Raw genomic sequence first — 19,432 nt, forward strand, 5'->3', positions numbered from 1 at the left:
CAATGATCTTTAATATTTTTTCTAATTTCTTACTAAAAATTACTAGATTTGATAATTTAATTTAGTGAAAGTTCAATTATAAAATTTTTAATTATTCAAATAAATAATTAGAATTAATAATTTTCATAATTATTAGTTATGGGTTTGAGAAATGAACCTCTGCATTGTGTAGCCCATGAAGCAGTCTTAACATCTTTTTTCCATACATCATATGGGCCCCACTAGTATATATACACACTAGTGGATAAGTGCAAAGATGTGATAAGAGTCTATGGATTTTCAAAAAAAAAAGGGGGGTTTTATGGTTTAGTCCACCCCTAGGTGGAGCTAGGATTTTTTTTAGGGGTGGACTGAATCCTGCCCGTGGATTGATGCCAAATTCATGGGTAGGATGTGGTTTATAGAAGGGGGCTACTAGTAGACTAGGAGGGGGCTGCAAATCAGAATTCTGAGGTAGAGTGTAGGCTAAAAATCCCTTAGAAAAGGGTTTTTATAATTCAGTCCACCCCTAGGGTGGAGCTAGGATTTCTAGGGGTGGACTGAATCATGCCTGTGGATTGATGCAAAATTCATGAGCAAGATGCAGTTTATAGGGGGGGTCTACTAGTAGACTAGGAGGGGGCTACAATTTCAGATTTCTGAGGTGGATTGTGAGCCATGGTGTGTGGCTTATTCAAGTGACACATGGAACATATTGGTTGTTTATGTGGCATCCGTTGTCTACTCACCACACGTCGTAATTTGGTTTGCCATTTTTGTTCCTTTAATCTAATAACTAGCGGAGGGGGCCCTATGTTGTAGAGGCTCACTCATAAACTATCAGGCTCGAGCTCAATTCGAATTAGAGAATTGAGCTCAAGCTCGAGCTTGGCTCGAGTCAAAAGCTTAGAAGTTCGAGCTCGACTACCTTTGATTGTAAATCTCTCAAGCAACCGAGGTGCCGAGCCGAGGTCTCCTTCAATTGCCGAGGTGCCAAATCGAGGTCTCCCTCGGCTACTGAAGTGCCGAGTTGAGGTTTTCCTACTAGGCAAGGTGTCGAGCTAAGGTCTCCCTTAGTTGATAAGGTGTCGAGTTGAGGTCTCCCTCAGTTGTTGAGGTGCTGAGCCGAGATCTCCCTTAGTGATCAAGGTGCCGAGCTGAGGTCTCCCTAAATGGTCGATGTGTCGTCTAGCTAGAGCTTGAGCTCGATTCAAATTAGAGACTTGAGCTTGAGCTCAAAAGTTCGAGCCATGCTCAGTTTGATTCAAACTCAACTACCTTTGATTGCAAGTCCCCTAGCAGCTGAGTTGAGGTCTCCCTTAGTTGGAGAGAGAGTGGCATTCTTATAATTTATAAGGAGAGAGAGAGAGAGAGTTGGTAGGAGAGAGTGGTGATGCTGCACGATCTGGGCACTCCTGGTTGGCTGTGACCTGGCTTATGAATGGAAAGAACGTCACCTGAGAGGAAGGAGAAAGTGAAGGGTTCCCAGGGAGTTATCCCGGTGGGAACACTCCGATGGCTCACTTAGAACTGAGGAAAAATCTCAAGGAGAGAGTAGGGAGTAAGAGTGCTCAAAGTGCTTAAGCTTCAATACCTTTTTCTTGTGTGAGTTAGAGTTCTTTTTATGTTGGAGCCTGGTCATACCTGGCATAATCGCCACCGCCCTTACCGTTACTGCCAGGGAAGGTGTGGTAGGCGCAGGTTTCCGCCACAAACTGTCATCACCAGGTACGGGCTTGACAGATGTGTCATGCTTTACAGAGGGGGCAAACTGAACACTGCCTGGCGAGGAATCAGAGCTCTGCCATTGGGTCCGATGGGTACGGATGTCAGATAGGGCTCCCCGCAGCCTACCGAGCTAACGCACGGCAGATTGTCTGGGGCAAGTTTGTCCCTGTACAGAGGTGCCAAGGTGCTTGCACTGGAGGGAGGGAGGACGGTGTTGTCCCGAGGTGCTCGGGCCACTTGACCACAAGCCAGGGTGCCTCCTCTTTGGGAAAGGAGAGCTCCGGGCCCCTTAGGGGGAGCTCGGGACCTTCCACACTTGGTGGGAGTCAAAATTGGCCAGGCGTCAGTCCTCGGCGAGTTGCTTAACTCGCCGAGTGGCCAGCGTTGGGCTTGGCGTGTCTCTCCCGTCGAGTTGCGGTTGTGTTGTTAGGCTGAGCTGTTTACTATGCCAGGTCATGCACACGTGTCCCCGGGCTACGAGGTTGGGCCAAATTACCCTTCATCAATTGCCCCCCACTCCCCGTGCTGGGGGTGGTGACCCAGCACGGAGAGTTCATGACGCGCTGGGTGGATTTGGTTTAGTCTTCGTGCCATCCTGTCGGGGGACTCATTGGCCGAACCAATCCGGCATTCGGTTCGTTCAAAGAGAAAACCTGGGTCGTGTACAGCTTACGCATGGACGCCACGTGATCTAGACTTCGCGGACACCAAAAAATGCGCTAAACTGATTTCGCCTTGGGAGTCTCCCAGCTGGTTTTCTTGAGGACCGTTAGATCGCTTCAATCCTGGCTGTAGGCACCCAGGCCCATCGGCTATAAATACTGGGGGACCCTGGTCAATTTCTTTCGGCACTAAGTACCTTTCATCTACCGTGAGCTCGCGTCTGGGGTCTTCAGCTCGGGTCTTCTAGTCCGGTTGCGTCATTTTCCTGGTGAGTCTCTGAGCTTCCCTTTCTCTCTCTTTCTTTCCCAGTTCATTCCCTTCGATGTCTAGCTGGGACAGTCTTTTAGACGAACCCGAGGTGGGTACCTCGGGTCAGGGTGACCCTGCCGTCGCCCGTCCTTCTCACGAGGCTCAAGTGACTTCGGGCAAACTGGCGTCTACCTCTCGTCGAGGTCGGGTGCCGGACCAGTTCGGTTCGTTTGTCATGACGCAAGAGAGGCTTCAGCACCTCATCCATCAGTTTAACCTACCCTAGGAGTACTTGTACAGTCTTCCTACTGGCAACTTCCCTTGGGAGCACGGTCCAGATGAGATCGTGATCTTCAGGGAACAACTAGTTGGCGGGTTTCGTCTCCCGCTCCACCACCTTATTCCCGAGGTGTTGAGGTGCTTTAGCATCACGCTGGACCAACTCCACCCCAATTCTATTCGGAACCTGGTCGGGACTATCTCCCTCTGTTCCAAACAAAACTTCTCTCTAGACGCAGATATTCTCTGCTCCATCTTGTTAATAAAAAAGAGTGCCTCTAGCGCTCCACCCGAGCATGGGCAGACCTACTACTTGTCCCCTTGCTCGGGTTTCAAAATGCTACACAAGGTCCCGGCCTGGAGGCGGGACTACTTTGTAGTCCGGAGCAACACAAAGTGGCCTACATTGCTGAAGAAAAGCTCATTCAGGCCGGTTTGAGCCCGGGTAGGTCGATTTCCACTTTAGCATTTTGTTCAGTCTACCTAGTGTCTTCGAATTTTACTAACGCCGAGCTCTGTTGCAGGTTCCATGGAGGAAGAGAGGATTACCGGTTTGAGGCTCCTCTGTCAGATGAAGAAGAGGAAGAAGCGGGCTACCAAGAAAGCGCGTGTGGAACCCTCGAGGACCCATACCCCTGAACCTGATCTCCCGCAGGTCCCCTCTTCGGGGCCCGAGCTTCCTAATGCCCCTCCTGTGATAGATTTGGAGGGGGACTTACCACCTCAAGGGCCTGAAGCGGCGGCAGAGTCAACCGTTGAGCTAGCCGGTGTTGCCGCTGAAGTCCCAAATCCCACCGGGGCTGCCGCCGAGGTCCCACATCTCGCCGGGGCTGCTGCCGAAGTTCCCAAAGGATCGACCCATTGCGTCGTGGATACAGTGGCATCCAGCTCGGGGACTGAGGAGGAGGAGGAGAGCATCATGAATCCCGATACCAGTCTGGAAAGAAGTAGGGGGGTTGTTATCACCGCGGAGGTCGTAGACTGGGTCGAACTCTCTCCTGGTCAGCTTGGAGCCCGTGCTGCAACCCATGCCATGGTGGTGAGTTCCCTCCCTAATAGCTACCTCTCTCTCTCCTTTCTTTCCTTCTTCTTTCTTGAGTACTAACGAACCTCCCTCTGCTAGGTGAACACGGCTGTGCACGCACTGACCTTTCAGTCCGACAAACACTTGAGGCGTGTGTGACCCGTGGTCACTCTAAACTATTTTGCTGGAGTCTGTCCCTACCGGGGGAGTGACTGGACTTCGTGCTGCCGAGGTTGTCGCTAGTTCGGCGGATTGGCCCTAAGGCTAGAAGGGAGTGGCTCGCGGTTCACTCAGTTCAGTGGTTTACGGGTAATATAGTCTTAGGTTGACGATATTCCACTCCCGAGGTACTTGTTTCCCTTCTAGGGTTTTGAGTTCGTATGTTCCTTCCCCGAGTACTCGCTTTACTCGGTAGGGCGCTTCCCAGTTCGGACCGAGCTTGCCAACGCCGGGCTCAGGCACCATAACCTTGCGGAGAACCAAGTCACCAACGCGGAGAGTTCGCTTTTTGACCTTGGCGTTATAGTACCGAGCTATCCTTTGTTGGTAGGCCGCGGTCCCAATGTATGCGAGGTCCCGCACTTCACCTAGCAGGTCAAGGTTGGTACATAGCTCGTCCTCATTTGTTCTGTCTTCGTATGCTTATGATCTTAGCGAGGGAACTTCAATTTCGGCTGGGATGACTACTTCGGTACCGTATGTAAGGTTAAAGGGAGTTTCTCCTGTGGCAGTCCTTTCCATGGTACGGTAGGCCCAAAGTACACTAGGCAGCTCGTTCGTCCACAGTCCCTTAGTTCGGTCCAGGCGCGCTTTCAGTCCTCGAAGGGTAGCCTTGTTCGTAACTTCCGTTTGGCCATTCGCCTGAGGGTGCACCACTGAGGTGAAGTTCTGCTGAATTCCCATCTCTCGGCACCAGTCCTGGAACTTGATGTCCTCGAACTGCTTTCCATTATCGGAGATCAGTACCCGGGGTAATCCGAAGTGGCACACTATGTTCTTCCAAAAGAAGTTCTGCATGTTCCGAGCTGTGATTGTCGTGAGAGGTTCAGCTTCGACCCATTTTGTGAAATAGTCCACTGCCACCACTAGGAACCTTCTTTGCCCTACTGCTGGCGGGAATGGCCTGAGTAGGTCAATCCCCCATTGTGCAAATGGCCATGGGCTAGTGAGGTATTTCAGATCGGCGGCAGGCCGGTGGTGGATGTTAGTGTGCTTCTGGCACTTATCGCATTTTTTAACAAGCTCGGTCGCATATGCTTTCATGGTTGGCCAGTAATACCCTTGTCATAGTGCTTTCTGAGCGAGGGCCCTGCCCCCCCAAGTGTCCACTGCACAAGCCTTCATGAGTGTCACAGAGGACGAGCTTGGCTTCCGAGGGTTGCAAGCAGCGCAGGTAGGGGAGTGTGTAGGATCTTTGATACAGCCGTCCGTCTATTACGACGTATTTGGCTGCCTGGCGCTCTACCCTTCTGGCGGCATTACGGTCTGCAGGGAGGGCCCCATGTAGCAGAAAGCTCGTGAGTGGGTCAATCCAGCTCGACTCTACTTGAACGACAGGAGCGACCTCCTCTGCCCCCCTGAGAATGCTAGGCCGATGTAGGTTTTCTATATACACAGTCCTCATGGTATTGTCCCCCGTGCTGGCTAATTGTGATAGGGCATCGACCTCAACATTCTCTGATCTTGGGATTTACCGGATGAAATGTGACCGGAAGTTGAGTAGAGTTTCTCTCACTTTGGATAAGTATGCTACCATAGTTGGTTCGCGGGCTTCGTACTCGCCCAGGAACTGATTTACCATGAGCTGGGAGTCACTGCAGACGACGATGTGCTTGGCTTTCATTTCCTTTGCCAGGGCCAACCCGGCTAGCAACGCTTCGTATTCTGTTTCGTTGTTGGATGCCATGAACTCAAAGTGTAGCACGTACTCCAGTTTCACACCGCTTGGTCCGTACAGGACGATCCCAGCTCCGCTACCCTGCCAATTCGACGAGCCATCTACGTGAAGGATCCAGGGTTCTTCATCCCAGTTCGGGATTGGCCTAACTAGGAGAGATGCCGCGTTGGTAGCTACTTCACGGTGCTCGAGTTCAACCGGTCTAGGAACTCCGAGCTCTCCCGTACCAGGGACCTCGCGTTCTACCAGCCTGGGGACTTCGGAGCTAAAGGTACATTCTACGACAAAATCTGCCAAAGCTTGGGCCTTGATAGCGGTTCGCGGCTTATACTGGAGCTCGTACTCGCTAAGCTCGATGGCCCACTTTGTCAACCTTCCTGAGACTTTGGGCTTGAGCAAAACTTGCCTCAAAGGCTTATTGGTAAGGACAACGACGGTGTGAGCTTGGAAGTATGGGTGAAGCTTTCGGGCTGCTATAACTAGTGCATAAACTAACTTTTCTATCTCTGGGTATCTCGCCTCCGCTCCCTGCAACATCTTACTAACATAATAGATGGGTCATTGGACCCGATCTACTTCTCTTATTAGTGCCGAGCTGACCGCCTCATCACTCGCCGAGAGGTACAGTTCCAAAACATCACCCACTTCAGGCCTGGTCAAGACTGGGATGCTGGCGAGGTGCCTTTTGAGCTCGTCAAACGTGAGCTGGCAGTCTTCAGTCCATTCAAAGCCTTTGCTTTTTATGCCTTAAAGAAAGGCAGGCAACGATCTGCGGACTTGGATAAAAAGCGACTTAGGGCGGCCAATCGGCCATTCAACTTCTGGACCACTTTTAGTTTTCGAGGTGGTCTCATTTCCAAGATGGCCTTAATTTTGTTCGGGTTGGCTTCAATGCCTTGCCGGTTGACGATGAACCCTAGGAATTTACCCGAGGTGACACCGAAGACGAACTTATTCGGATTTAATTTCATATTAAATTTACGCAAGATTTCAAAGATTGAGTGCAAATCATGTATTAGTTCATGTGAAAAACTGGGTTTTGACAACCTTGTCATCTACATAACACTCTACCTTTGTGCCAACAAGTGGCTCAAACAGCTTATTTACAAGTCTCTGAAAAGTAGCCCTAGTGTTCTTCAACCCGAAGGGCATGACCTTGTAGTAGTACAGGCCAAATTCGGTTATGAAGGCGGTATTCTCCTTGTCTGCTGGGTCCATTTTTATTTGGTTATAGCCTGAAGCTCAGCAACTCATGCCCTGAGGTTGCGTCCACTAGGCAGTCGATCCTGGGAAGTGGGAAGTAGTCTTTAGGGCAAGCCCGGATCAGGTCGGTGTAGTCGACGCACATGCGCCACTTACCATTTGCCTTTTTTACCAGAACGGGGTTGGCTACCCAGCTCGGGTAATGGACTTCCCTGATAAAATTGGCTGCAAGGAGTTTCCCGACCTCCTCGTCGACTTCCCTCCACCGTTCTAGGGCTAGGTTGTGCTTCTTTTGTTTAACGGGCCTAATTGAAGGATCAATGTTAAGTCTGTAAGTGATAACGTTGGGGTCTATGCCGGGCATTTCTGCCGCCGACCATGCAAAAATATCTAGGTTTTCAAGCAAGAAGCTTACCAGTTGAGACCGCAGGGGTTCCTCGATGGAAGCGCCAATTTGAAGTACTCGAGCTGGATCATCTGCCGAAGTTGGAATGGAGATGGTCTCCTTGGTAGCCGTAGCACGCTCTGCGGGCTGCTCTGCGGGTCGTCCCAGTTCGAGGTCATCAACTACCTTGGCCTTTCCTTTGAGGGTGGCTACATAGCATTTGCGGGATGTGAGCTGATCGCCCTGCGCCACTCCGACTCCAAAACCCGTAGGGAACTTCATCGCTAGGTGGTAGGTGGAGACTACTGCTCGCAGGACGTGGGTGATAGGTCGGCCCACTATCGCGTTGTATGGAGAAGGGGTTGCAACCACTAGGAACTCGTGATTGAGCCTTACCACATTGGGCCAAGTACCGACCTCCACCGACACAGTGACTTTCCCTAACGGCCTGAACTACTCGCCGCTGAATCCCACTAGTGGAGTACATGCGGGCTTCAGGTCACTCTCCGGGATCTGAAGCTAATCGAAGGCTGCCTTGAAAAGGATGTCTACCGAGTTGCCCGAATCTACTAGGACACGTTTGACTTTGAAGTCGTTGACCTTGATCTTGATGACGAGCGCGCCGTCGTGGGGGTAGTGGACTCCTCGCGCGTCATCTTCAGTGAAGAAGATTGACTCTTCCACCTTTGGCCGCTTCAGGGGGTTTAACTCTTCTCTGGCAGCTTCGCGGGCTGATGACCGAGCTGCTGTCGAGGTGCAGCCCGCGACAATCAATCCCCCAACGATTACGTGGATGGTCCCTCGGACCGGCCTCTCGTTTGGAGGCCGTTCCTGCGGCTGCTCCGCCTGTCTGCTGGACTCGGGGGTTTCTTTATTTTGCCCCCCGTGCCGACCTGCTTTATTATTACTATTGCCATGCTGTACAAAATTTCTCAAATATCCGCGACGGATGAGTTCTTCTATCTCATCGCGGAGGTTATTACAATTTTCAGTGCTATGACCATCTCTATGGAAGCTATAGTACAAGTTCTGAAGGGATGAGAGATTCATCGTATGGACGCCCAAATCATGCGGAATAAAGGGGCGAATTTCAAAATTTTTTCTCTCCCTTTCAACTGGGAATCACATTCCCTATTTAGAAAATCATATTTTCAAGGATCAATCTTGAACCATAAACTGAACCAGATCTGAACCAAAAGGACTAGGAGAGGATTATACTTGATACGGAGAAATAATATCTCCCAACGAAGGTGTTCACGCCCAAGGAAGGATCCAAAGACTGCTTCCACTGAAGATGGCGCAGTGTAGGATGGAGCAGAATCAACAGTGTCCTTCTCCAAGAACTCTGTCATTCGCAAGAAACAGCAGGATGGCACATGAGCACAACTTCCTATCAATTCTTTCTCAAAGAACTGATGTCAAGATCAAATCTTGACTTCTCCCACAACTGGAGATCGAACTGGATGTCTGGTGGCTGTAGGAAGGAGGCGGCAAGAAAGATCTTCGCAGGGATTGTAGAAATCCTTCTTCTGTGATTTCAGCTCTTAAGAGGATCTGATTATGTGTCTTTTCTAAAGGCTGCCGCCCCCTCCTTCTTTGTAACCCCAAAGGATCAGCTCCTAATCCAATTAGGAGTTGTTGATCCAAATCTTATTTGGATCAAAACATCTCTTTAGGTGATAAGGATAAACCCTAATCTTATCTACAGATTGGATCAACGTTCTCCTAATCTCATTAGGAGGTTTTCAGATCCAAATCACATTTAGATCTGGAATCTCTGAGTGGATAGGGTTAAGGCCCTATCCTATCTGCTGATCCATCTCAGAATTCACCCATATTTAACTTATTAAATAAGTCCAGTTTGAAATGGGCTTTAGGCCCATTAAGCTTATGTGCTCACTTAACCTTCCTAATTGCTGCCCAATTGGGTTTCCTTGTATGGCATGAGACCCAAGCATTGATCTACACATGAATCACATGGGTTCGGCCCAGCCTTTGTTACAAGGCCTGGCCGAATACACTGCTATGGACAGTGCACCCCTTGAAACCCATCAAATGGGCTCTATGGGCCCAACACTTACCCTAAGTGGTCCCTGGGCCAAGCCACCTTGTAACACCCAGGGATTGTGGGCAGCTGCAAGATTAACCCATTAATTATTATCCTCAATGGTCTTACACTTAACCTCTCAACCCATAATGATCATACACTGCCCGACAAGAGAGGACCTCTCCCTCGGCTGCAAGGAACAGTGTTGCACTCTCTACTTATATGGATCCCGGGAATTAAAACATTTTTGCAAACATTTTAGAAACCATAATATATATACTTTTACATCTCATATAAAATATACTTTGCAAAACAAATCTCAACGATTAAAATCGGCTGCTGACAGTCTTGGTTTCAATCAGTGATAGTGCATCCCCGATCATTACCCTTGTCCGACAGGCAATCCGATCATTACCTTTGACCCCCGCTAAGGATCTCACTGATTGATACATCAAAGACAGGCCAATACGACACCTAGTGTAGTATCATAATCGAGTTTAGGGGTCGGGTGTAACTTTCCAGTTTTGCCCATTAATCTCCAAGGTCCAGGGCAATACTGGAAATTTGGTCCAGTTCAAAGATTCAATTAATCCTACACTGTATGTGCCTAGGGTCTCACCCTGGCAGCTAAGACAGGCCACCCCAACCGACTTGGTGGCACAACAGTGTCAGCCTTATCAAGATAGGTCTCCCCAGACCGATCCGCTGGCTATGAACATTCTAAACTAACATGAGTCTCATTAAGTGTCCAGTTTAAGGGTATTACATAGAAACATACCAAGGGAACATGAATTAAATATGCACTTTTATTCATTTACAATAAACTCATAAAGTACGTCATTCTGATTGAAGCTAAGGGCATACAAAACTGTCCAACAAGTTCTTGTTCCTAACACTAGGATCGGCCTTGAGCCGAGGTGGCCACTTCACATACGGGGCGTCCTTGATTGCCATGAGGATCTCGGCCCGCTTCGTGTTGAGGGGTGTAAACACCCTTTCGGCTGCTGTAGTTCGGAAAGGCTGGATTAGCTGCTTCCCCCGAGTTTGATCCTTCTTCCTCTTGTAGTCATTAGGAGCTGGGGGTTCCGGTTCCCTCTTTCTTTTTTCGGGGGGGTGCTCGCCCTTCTGGTTGATCTCCTCTTCTGGTCCTATGAACCGATCTGCGAGCTCGAGGAACTCGGACACGATTTTGGGCTGGTTGACGACCACGTGCCATCTGAATTCTTTGTGGGTGATACCTCGTTTGAGGGCCGTCAGCCGAACTGCAGGGTCCAGGTCGGGTATCTGTAGGCAAGCGTCATTAAACCTCTTGATATAGCTTCGAATGGACTCCCCCTCCCTCTAGACTATGCTGATGAGGCTTCCTTGAGTCCTCGGGCATCTCTTGCTAGTGACGAAGTGGGAGGTAAAGACCTCCACGAACTGTGCCCAGCTCCTTACCGAGCCCGACGAGAGGTTTCGGTACCAGGTGCGAGCCACCCCTTTGATCGTAGTGGAGAAGGCCATACACATGCACGATTCGCTTGCCCTGGCCAGATGCATCTGGGACTGGAAGGCGTCGGCGTGGTCATTGGGGTCGAAAGACCCATCGTATTTGTCCAACAGTGGGAGCTTGAAGTCTTTGGGCATGTGGACTGCGAGGAGCTCCGGGGACAGAGGAGAGGGGACCGAGAGAAGCGGGGTGGCTCTCACCTCTCCCGAACTTACTTCTATTTTGCCCTTGAGCTCGGGTAGGTTGGGGGCGGTGGTAGTTCGGTGGGCCCAGCGACGCCTTCGCTGCTTCTTGGCCGGCTCGACGTTGGTGCTGCTAGCCTCTGTATTGCTGAGTGCGATGGGCCCAGCGGGAGGTGGGGATGGCTTTCGGTAGCTGCGGACAGAAGGACCTTGCTCCGGGTTGTCGGCTAGCACCTCAAACCGATTCTCCGCGTGCAGAGGCTCGAACTGCGAGTGTTGGGGTGACATTGACCTAACCAGTTGGGAAGCCCCCGACTTGACTGCGGGCCGCGCGGCGGGGGTAGGGAGTCTTCCCTTCCTTCCGTGAGTTGATGCCGAAGCTTCTCCATACTGGGAAGGGAGTTCGATGCGGCGCTGAGGCTTGGCTGGCCGCACTGCCGGGTGTCGGGGAGGGAACGAAGGAACTGTTGGTGGTACTGGTACTAAGACACTTGGTGCAGCGCTTGCTGCTGGTGAAGCTGGAGTTGTTGGAACTGCTGCATTTGGGCCTGCATGGCCCGCATGCACTGCATCAAGTCTTCGAGTTGGCCTTGGCCGTCCACCGGAGGGAGAACGGTGGGTTCAGCGAAGGTCGTCCGGATTGTCGGGGGCGGCGGGACGGTTATGGGTACCACCGTTACGGGCGCGCTCAGGTTAGGAATGCCGTCCGCAGAGAGGGGGACAATGAACTACCCGATGCAAACGGTGGTAGTTGGAGTTGCTCCTTTGGGGTGCTCCGGCGTTCAGAGTTGCTAGAAGAAGCCATGGGTGTCAATGGTGCTGGTCTGCAAAAGAGGGAAGTTTCGTAGGGATTAAAGGGAGGCTTTTTGAAGCGTTTCCCACAGATGGCGCCAAATGATGCTGCACGATCTGGGCCCTCCTAGTTGGCTGTGACCTGGCTTCCGATTGGAAAGAATGACACCTGAGAGGAAGGAAAAAGTGAAGGGTTTCCGAGGAGTTATCCCGGTGGGAACACTCCGATGGCTAAGTTAGAACTGAGGAAAAATCTCAAGGAGAGAGTAGGGAGTAAGAGTGCTCAAAGTGCTTAAGCTTCAATACCTTTTTCTTATGCGAGTTAGAGTTCTTTTTATGTTGGAGCCTGGTCATGCCTGGCATAACCGCCACCGCCCTTACCGTTACTGCCAGGGCAGGTGTGGCAGGCGCAGGTTGCCGCCACAAATTGTCATCACCTGGTACGGGCTTGACAATCGTGTCATGCTTTCCAGAGGGAGCAAACAGAACACCTTATGGCGAGGAATCAGAGCCCTGCCATCGGGTCCGGTGGGTATGGATGTCAGACAGGGCTCCCCACAGCCTACCGAACTAACGCGTGCCGGACTGTCTGGGGCAGGTTTGTCCCTGTACCGAGGTGCTTGCACTGGGGGGAGGGAGGACGGTGCTGTCCCGAGGTGCTCGGGCCACTTGACCACGAGCCAGGGTGCCTCCTCTTTGGGAAAGGAGAGCTCCGGGCCCCTTACGAGGAGCTTGGGCCCCTGGGGGAGCTCAGGACCTTTAACACTTGGTGGGAGTCAAAATTGGCCTGGCGTCAAAGTCAAAATTGGCCAGCGTTGGGCTTGGCGTGTCTCTCCTGTCGAGTTGCGGTTGTGTTGTTAGGTTGAGTTGTTCACCGTGCCAGGTCATGCACACGTGTCCCCAGGCTACGAGGTCGGGTCAAATTACCCTTCATCAAGTGGCATTCTTGTAATTAAAAAAAAAAAAGCAAAAGAGAGAGAGAGTTGGTAGAGAGTGGCATTCTTATAATTTCTATGAAAAAAAGACAAAAATTACTGTAAGATTCCATTTCCCTCATCCTCAGGCCTTCTTACGTACACATTTCAGTTTAATATATTTATATAGATTTATTCTGAAAAAAAAATAAAAAGTCAGGAAAAATCTATGATCCAGGAATTGGGCAAGAGCCACGAGGCAACTGCCAAGATGACCCATCCTAAACCAACAAATCGGACCCACCATTTGATGAGACCGAATCTGCTCCTCACACATAGGCGCCTCAGGTGTGAGTGATGGGATCTGCTCCTCACAACAAATGGGCGCCTCACAGCCACATATACCATGCATTGGGAACATCTCTCATGAATAATAATCAACAAGTACAGGAGATGTTCCCAATACATGATAGGATGTGCGTGTGAGGCGCCAATCCGATTTCCATGTGTGAGGCCAATGCATGGTAAGATGTACATGTGAGGTCGGTGTGAGGCGCCGTGTCAGGAGCAGATCCATTCTCCCATTTGATTGGTCCCACCTAATTGTCTCCATAGCTTCATTACACGAGTAGAGGATAATTGGTCCACGTGTTTACTTTGTATACATTCATCTCCTGCCATCTGGCATGCCTCAGCACTTTAACCCTTCTTCCACTTGTCAAATAAACGGCATATGTTCCAGATTTTTTTAGGATTTCTCTGGAAGGGCCGGGTAGGCATTTTCCACTTTCCAGGGCCCAACCCATCTCTCCCGTCCCGTTGACTAATTCTTGTAATAATCTCAAAAGTCAGAGTTACATATTTTTAGAGAGGAATGCTCAAGGGTGGGGGTAAGGGCGACGGAATCAAAGTACTTTTATCTCCTCCATTCCCAACTTAATGTGAGTGGGTCATAGTCGATGAGTCATACATGCATATGATATGAGAAAATCTTCACCGTCTATCATCCTCTTAATCCAACAGTTCAGATTAATAATGTAGCCCACTGATCCGAAAAAACATTCGGGAAAAAAGAGGGGTAGAAAACAACAGCATGCCGTGAGAAATCATGGAGACTTTCCTGGAATTTGGACAAAAGGCAAAGGACAAACACGAAAACAAAAATATAAAGTAGGTTGAAATTGAAAGGGTGATTTATTTATTAAAAGTTATTAAAATATTTCTTATAGTTTGCAATGAATTTACTTTTATGGTGTTTGAAAGTATAGGCCTTTTTAGGATTGATTTTAAAGAAAAAATGTCCATCCTTTCAAAACTTGTTTTTCCCAAAAAAAAAAAAAAAAAAAACGCTTCTGCCACGTAGGCAGTGAGTAACATTATGCTGTTTGGTAAAATGATTTTCATTACCGTTTTTCATGTATGTGCTGATAGGTAAGCACCACATAGGATACACATCAGTCAACCGTTGGGAAAATGGTTCACCGATTTTTGAGGCCTACCCGATTTTTTAATAATTAGCTGAACCAAACAATGAGATACATGGGTGTTTATTGAAATGCCTATGTGGATCTGGCGTGGCATCGCTTCTTTTGAAAAATGGCCACGGTTCCAAACATCCCCTTAATTCGCCTTTGAAGTGGAAAATGACAGTTTTGACCTTAGCATTTATTTGATATATTTAATTTATAAAAAAGGATAAATTTCTTAAAATACTCCTAATTTAGGAAATTGACTAACTCTATTTTTATTATTTACGTATTATCTTAAACCGTTAAATACTAACGTGAAAAAGCAAAATGTCATATTTGTCCTCATTTACTCCTCAAATTTTTAAAATAAAACCCAACTACTTTATTGCTGAGATTCTCTCACCAATAAAGATTTGATTCAGGTTATATACGTTTTTTTCATTCTCATCGACAAAACTCAGATAAAAAAAATCCATTTTAATCTATTATTCTACAACTTTTTACTGTTTTTGTTGTTCGTTACTTTTTCATTCATTTACAATAGAAAAACAAATCTGGAAAACGAAAAGAAAAGAATTAAAACAAAAAAAGAAGACACCTAGCCTAACTAATCAAGCCTCCAATTGAATCCTCTTCCCTCTTGAAATTACATTGGCAGATGATGAAGTAAAAGAAGAATGGATCAGGACCAAGCAACGATAATTATTCTATCTAAATAAATATTGGAAGAATATTTCTATCTTCCCATCTTCACTCTTGCTAATATAGATAATTTTTTTTTATTAATTTTACTTTATGTAAAAAAGGAAGACACATTGCAATTAATCACCTGGGAAGTAATGCGCTCTCTCTCTCTCCTTCATTCTCCTGAAACTAAATATCATGCAATAAGTCTGAAAATCAAACAATATTTCATTTTAAAAGCCCGATATAAAATGCTATGGGTACTTTCGGAATCAAATAGCATAAGCCCACTCCGTTAAACATTTTCCACTCATCATAGGTGGTTAATTCACCTTTTCCACACAACAATATAAAATATTGAAAGTTTTGCAAATTATAGGAGAATTTTAATAAATATAAAATAGTAAAGTAATTTTTAATAAATTCGTGAAATTATAAGGGATGTTTTAATAAATTACGTAGATTGGAAATATAAGGGGGAGAAAGACGAGGCGACAGGCGAAAAAAGCGATAAAGGTGAATTGGGATCTGCTCCTTAGACAGGGCGCCCCACAACGACCTCACACATACATTCCACCGTTGATTGAGAATATCACCGTAAATAATCGCCCTACAACGACCTCACACATACATCCCACCGTTTATTGAGAACATCTCCGTAAATAATCGCCCCACAACGACCTCGTTCATACATCTTACCGTTTATCTCCGTAAATAATCGCCTCACAACGACCTCACACATACATCCCACCGTTCATTGAGAAAATCTCCGTAAATAATAATAATAAGAACGGGATTATTTACGGGAGATGTTCCAATGCTTGGTGGGATGTACCTGTAAAGTCGGTGTGAGGCACCATGTGAGGAGCAAATCCGATCTCGATAAAAGTATTAGGTATTCCTTCCATTCATTCCTTCTTTAATGTTTTTTTTTTTTAATTTTCGACAGACTAGAACACGTCAACCCCTTATTTGAGTCTCACGTTTCTAGTCATTCTATCTATCTGTCTACCTGATTAAAAACCCAAAAATAGAGTGAAAACCCGAAACCGCCTCTTTTCATCCAAAAAACCACGCTAAGATCTTCTCCTTCATTCCCAATACCACCGAACACCATTCCAGAAGCGGTTTTCGTCTCTCCCATCTTTCTTCCCGTGAGCGTCTCAGAGGTGGTTTTCTAGGCGTTTTTTCCCCTTTAGGGGCTTTTCTTGATAGGAACGGAACAGCGTCGGAGAAACAGAGGTTTGATTGGGAGGAAAAGAAAAGTGCGCGTGAAGGTGAAGGACTGTGATAGGATTTCGGAGACGGAGATGATGGCGATGATGAGGTGGAGTACATGGGAGGAGCTCCTCCTCGGAGGCGCCGTTCTTAGACACGGGACCCAAGACTGGGAAGCCGTCGCTGCGGAGCTCCAGGCCCGGATCCTCTATTCCTGCAGTTTCACCGCCGAGGTTATCTTTCTTGCCAATCTATCGCCGACGTTATTTCGGCGTTGTATCTCTCGCCGGAAGCATTTTTAGTTTTCTTCGTTCATTTCTTCGAGAATTACAATATAGAAATTTTAACTCATTCCCCTTGAATAATTGCTCTCTCTCTCTCTCTCTTAATTCAACGACAAGAATCGATTTACGTTTTTTTGTTTTTTTAATATTTGGCAATTCAAGAGTCAAGAATTTCTCGTCTTTTGAAAACAAAACACAAGAGTCAGGAACAAGAAATTTGCTTGCCGTCTCTGTTAATCTGTTATTGTAATTTGCTTTTCCAAAATTTGTTGTAGCGTATTTAAATGACACAAATTGTGAGAAAAAATATTAATAGTAATAATCACTTTTGTATTTATGCTTTACTACTTTTGATTAACAAAATAACTTTCCTGTGTAGATTTGTAAAGCCAAATACAAAGACTTACAGGAGCGTTATTGTGGTTGCACGTGAGTTCCAATTTTTGCTTAACAGAATGCCCAATTTGCCCCTCACTCCAATTTTAGTTGGCCTCTCAATTTTTGCTCTTTTTAGGAATATATTGTGGAAATATTATTGTTAACATTTATTTCTCTCTCCTCGTCAGAAGTTGGTTCGAAGAGCTTCGAAAGCAACGCGTTGCCGAACTGAAGCGAGAATTGGAGAAGTCTGAAGACTCCATTTGGTCGGTAATTGGTCGTCCTTTCTTAATTTCCACTTTTCCCTTCTTCCTACACAAGAAGAAAGTAGAAAAGTTGAAGTTCTGCTTTGATAATCTTTTGTACCGAAAGTACCCCTGTTTTTCGAAAACCCCAAAACGCCCATGTTCACGAAAGAGGAAGATGACGTGTAGAATCTGGCAAAGTGGCAATGAGATTTGGTCGGGGTCATTTCGGGTTGGATCGCTAAAAGTTGGACCATAACCCTTTGGGTTGATCCACGCGTCAGATGGATCAATAGTTCAACCACATGCGTCATTTTGTTTTGATCAGGTCAATGTTTTTTTTTTTTTTTTTTTGATAAAAAAGCATAGATGTTCAATGATTTTAATGGTTCAACGATCTGGTCAATATTGGTTTGGAAATAGTCAAATTGTAATCCGCCCAAGTTGTTTTGGGTCGGGTCGAGTCACTTTTTGATCGGTCAAAAGATAGGGACCTAATCCTTCTTTTCGTGTTGGGTGGGTCGGTTTCGTGGGTTGGATCGACTTTTTTGCGAGATCTTGTTGTATCGTAATTCGTACATGTTAGCGTGTTATCTGGCTAGGCTTTTTCTATTCAATTCCCTCGTGGTGGTGCTCATCATCACCATTGGTTGTCTGATATCTACAATCGTAATGCGGTTCAGTGTTTATAGGTCCCCTCCTGTGGGACCCCTTTCATCTGTATGAGTTATGAAGAGGACACGTATCACGTATGCTTTGTGAGCCAATTGCTTACGTGGGTTGTTGGGTATCGTGTTTCAGTTCTCTGGAATCAAAGCTTGAGAGCCTCAAAGCAGAAAGGGAAGGCCGCAACACTGATTCCAGCTCATGCCGGACAGAATCGCCGGCGACCCTGGGAACCTCTGACGGAGTCGATTTCTCCGGCAAAGAAACATCATCCAAGGATGGACTATCTGCTGGTAGCTTCACAGAAGAGACCACCATTAATTGGTCCTCTCAATGCAAGGGTCCGGCTCCCGTGTCAGCTCAACAAGCTGATATTAAGCCAGAGTCAGTTGAGGATTCGGACCGAGACAAGAAGTCGAACTTTGTAGATAAACTAGAGGTCACTACTGTTGTGGCCGGCCGAGGAGGGAACTTGAGAAAGAGAAGAGGGAAGAGGAAGAGGAAGGAATGTAGTAGTAATATTAGTAGGGACGTCAAGGAAGGGAGCGTTGCGGAGAGCGATGTAATGAGCTCCGCCAATGTGATTGTTGCCGTTCCGGATAAGGAAGAATCGACCCGAGATTGCAACGGGAGCGCCAGACCCACCGACGAAAACGATCGCAACGACCGTAACGGTGGGGTTGGAGTTGCTGATCTTATCGGAATCTTTAACTCTGTTGTGGAGAATGACTGTGCCTCAATGTTCCGGCGCCGGCTCGATAGCCAGGTAAGAGCTAGAACACGAAGAACAAAAATAAGCAATATTTAGCTGGAATCACTGAGCTACCCTTGTGATTTATGGAAATGCCCTTTTATAAGTTAAATTTGCATTTTTTCAAACAGAGGCGGTCGAGATACAAGCAGACCGTGCGGCAGCACCTAGATTTCGACACGATAAGAACAAGGATTATCGACCATTCGATCATGTCGAGCAAAGAGCTGTTCCGAGATTTGCTTCTGCTGGCCAACAACGCCGCGGTCTTTTACCCCAAGAATACCCGGCAACACAAATCAGCCCTCGCCTTACGAGAACTCGCCAAGAAAACATTCCAGCGGCAATTCCTCAGTGATTCTGGCCGAGAGACCGGCAGCTCGGCAACGGCAAACACGGACGCAGCTCTCCACGTGGTGGAAGCACCGAGGTTTAACCCACCCGTAAAGCCTCGAAGTATACGTCCTTGCAACCGAAAAGTTATCAGAAAAGTCAACGATTTGGGAAAATCTGTCCCTCAGAATCCTTCGAGGGAAGGCAAGAAGTCATCTGAAGCAGCTTCTCAGGTGGAGGCGTCGGCGGTGGCCAAGAAAAGCGTCGGTCGTCCCGGGAAGGTTGGACGGAGAGGTTCACGCAAACGGCCTGAAAGTCAGGCCAAAGGAAGAAAGAAAGCTCGTAGAACCTAATCGTCAGGCCTTGAAGAAATTCTTTGTGTTGTCCTTTTGTTGTATAAATTCAAGAGCCGTCTCATTCTTTTGTTTTTATTTTTTCCTCTGTATGGATGTTTGCAATTTGTATAGTCACGGCGGTTTAAAGGAGGAAATAGTTTCTTGAAGACAAGGACAACTTTTGGCTCTGAATATCAATAAAAAGTAATACTTTTATAAAGTAACTAAAATAAAA

At 47.5% G+C, this 19,432-nt stretch overlaps 1 protein-coding gene across 2 annotated transcripts; it reads left to right on the top strand.

Annotated features, from left to right (window-relative positions):
* Positions 1-15,989: 15,989 nt before the first annotated feature.
* On the top strand, positions 15,990-19,432 carry LOC104612578 (uncharacterized). 2 transcript variants are annotated; one of them, XM_010280029.3, is made up of 5 exons: positions 15,990-16,438; positions 16,869-16,918; positions 17,056-17,133; positions 17,914-18,544; positions 18,661-19,432. In XM_010280029.3, the coding sequence occupies exons 1-5, from the start codon at positions 16,298-16,300 to the stop codon at positions 19,213-19,215; spliced, it is 1,455 nt and encodes a 484-aa protein (XP_010278331.1). In that variant the 5' UTR covers positions 15,990-16,297; the 3' UTR covers positions 19,216-19,432. The 2 variants fall into 2 exon arrangements, with proteins under 2 accessions (XP_010278331.1, XP_010278332.1); XM_010280030.3 differs by having other exon boundaries at positions 16,033-16,438; positions 17,059-17,133.

This window comes from Nelumbo nucifera, chromosome 1 (genome assembly GCF_055504915.1).
Source record: "Nelumbo nucifera cultivar China Antique chromosome 1, China Antique-T2T, whole genome shotgun sequence".
NCBI lineage: Eukaryota > Viridiplantae > Streptophyta > Magnoliopsida > Proteales > Nelumbonaceae > Nelumbo > Nelumbo nucifera.

Coding starts and splice junctions, on each gene's coding strand:
- LOC104612578 (XM_010280029.3), top strand. CDS start 16,298: ATGATGGCGATGATGAGGTGGAGTACATGGGAGGAGCTCCTCCTCGGA. Junction 17,134..17,913: donor AAGTCTGAAGACTCCATTTG/GTCGGTAATTGG, acceptor ATCGTGTTTCAG/TTCTCTGGAATCAAAGCTTG. Junction 18,545..18,660: donor GGCGCCGGCTCGATAGCCAG/GTAAGAGCTAGA, acceptor TTTTTCAAACAG/AGGCGGTCGAGATACAAGCA.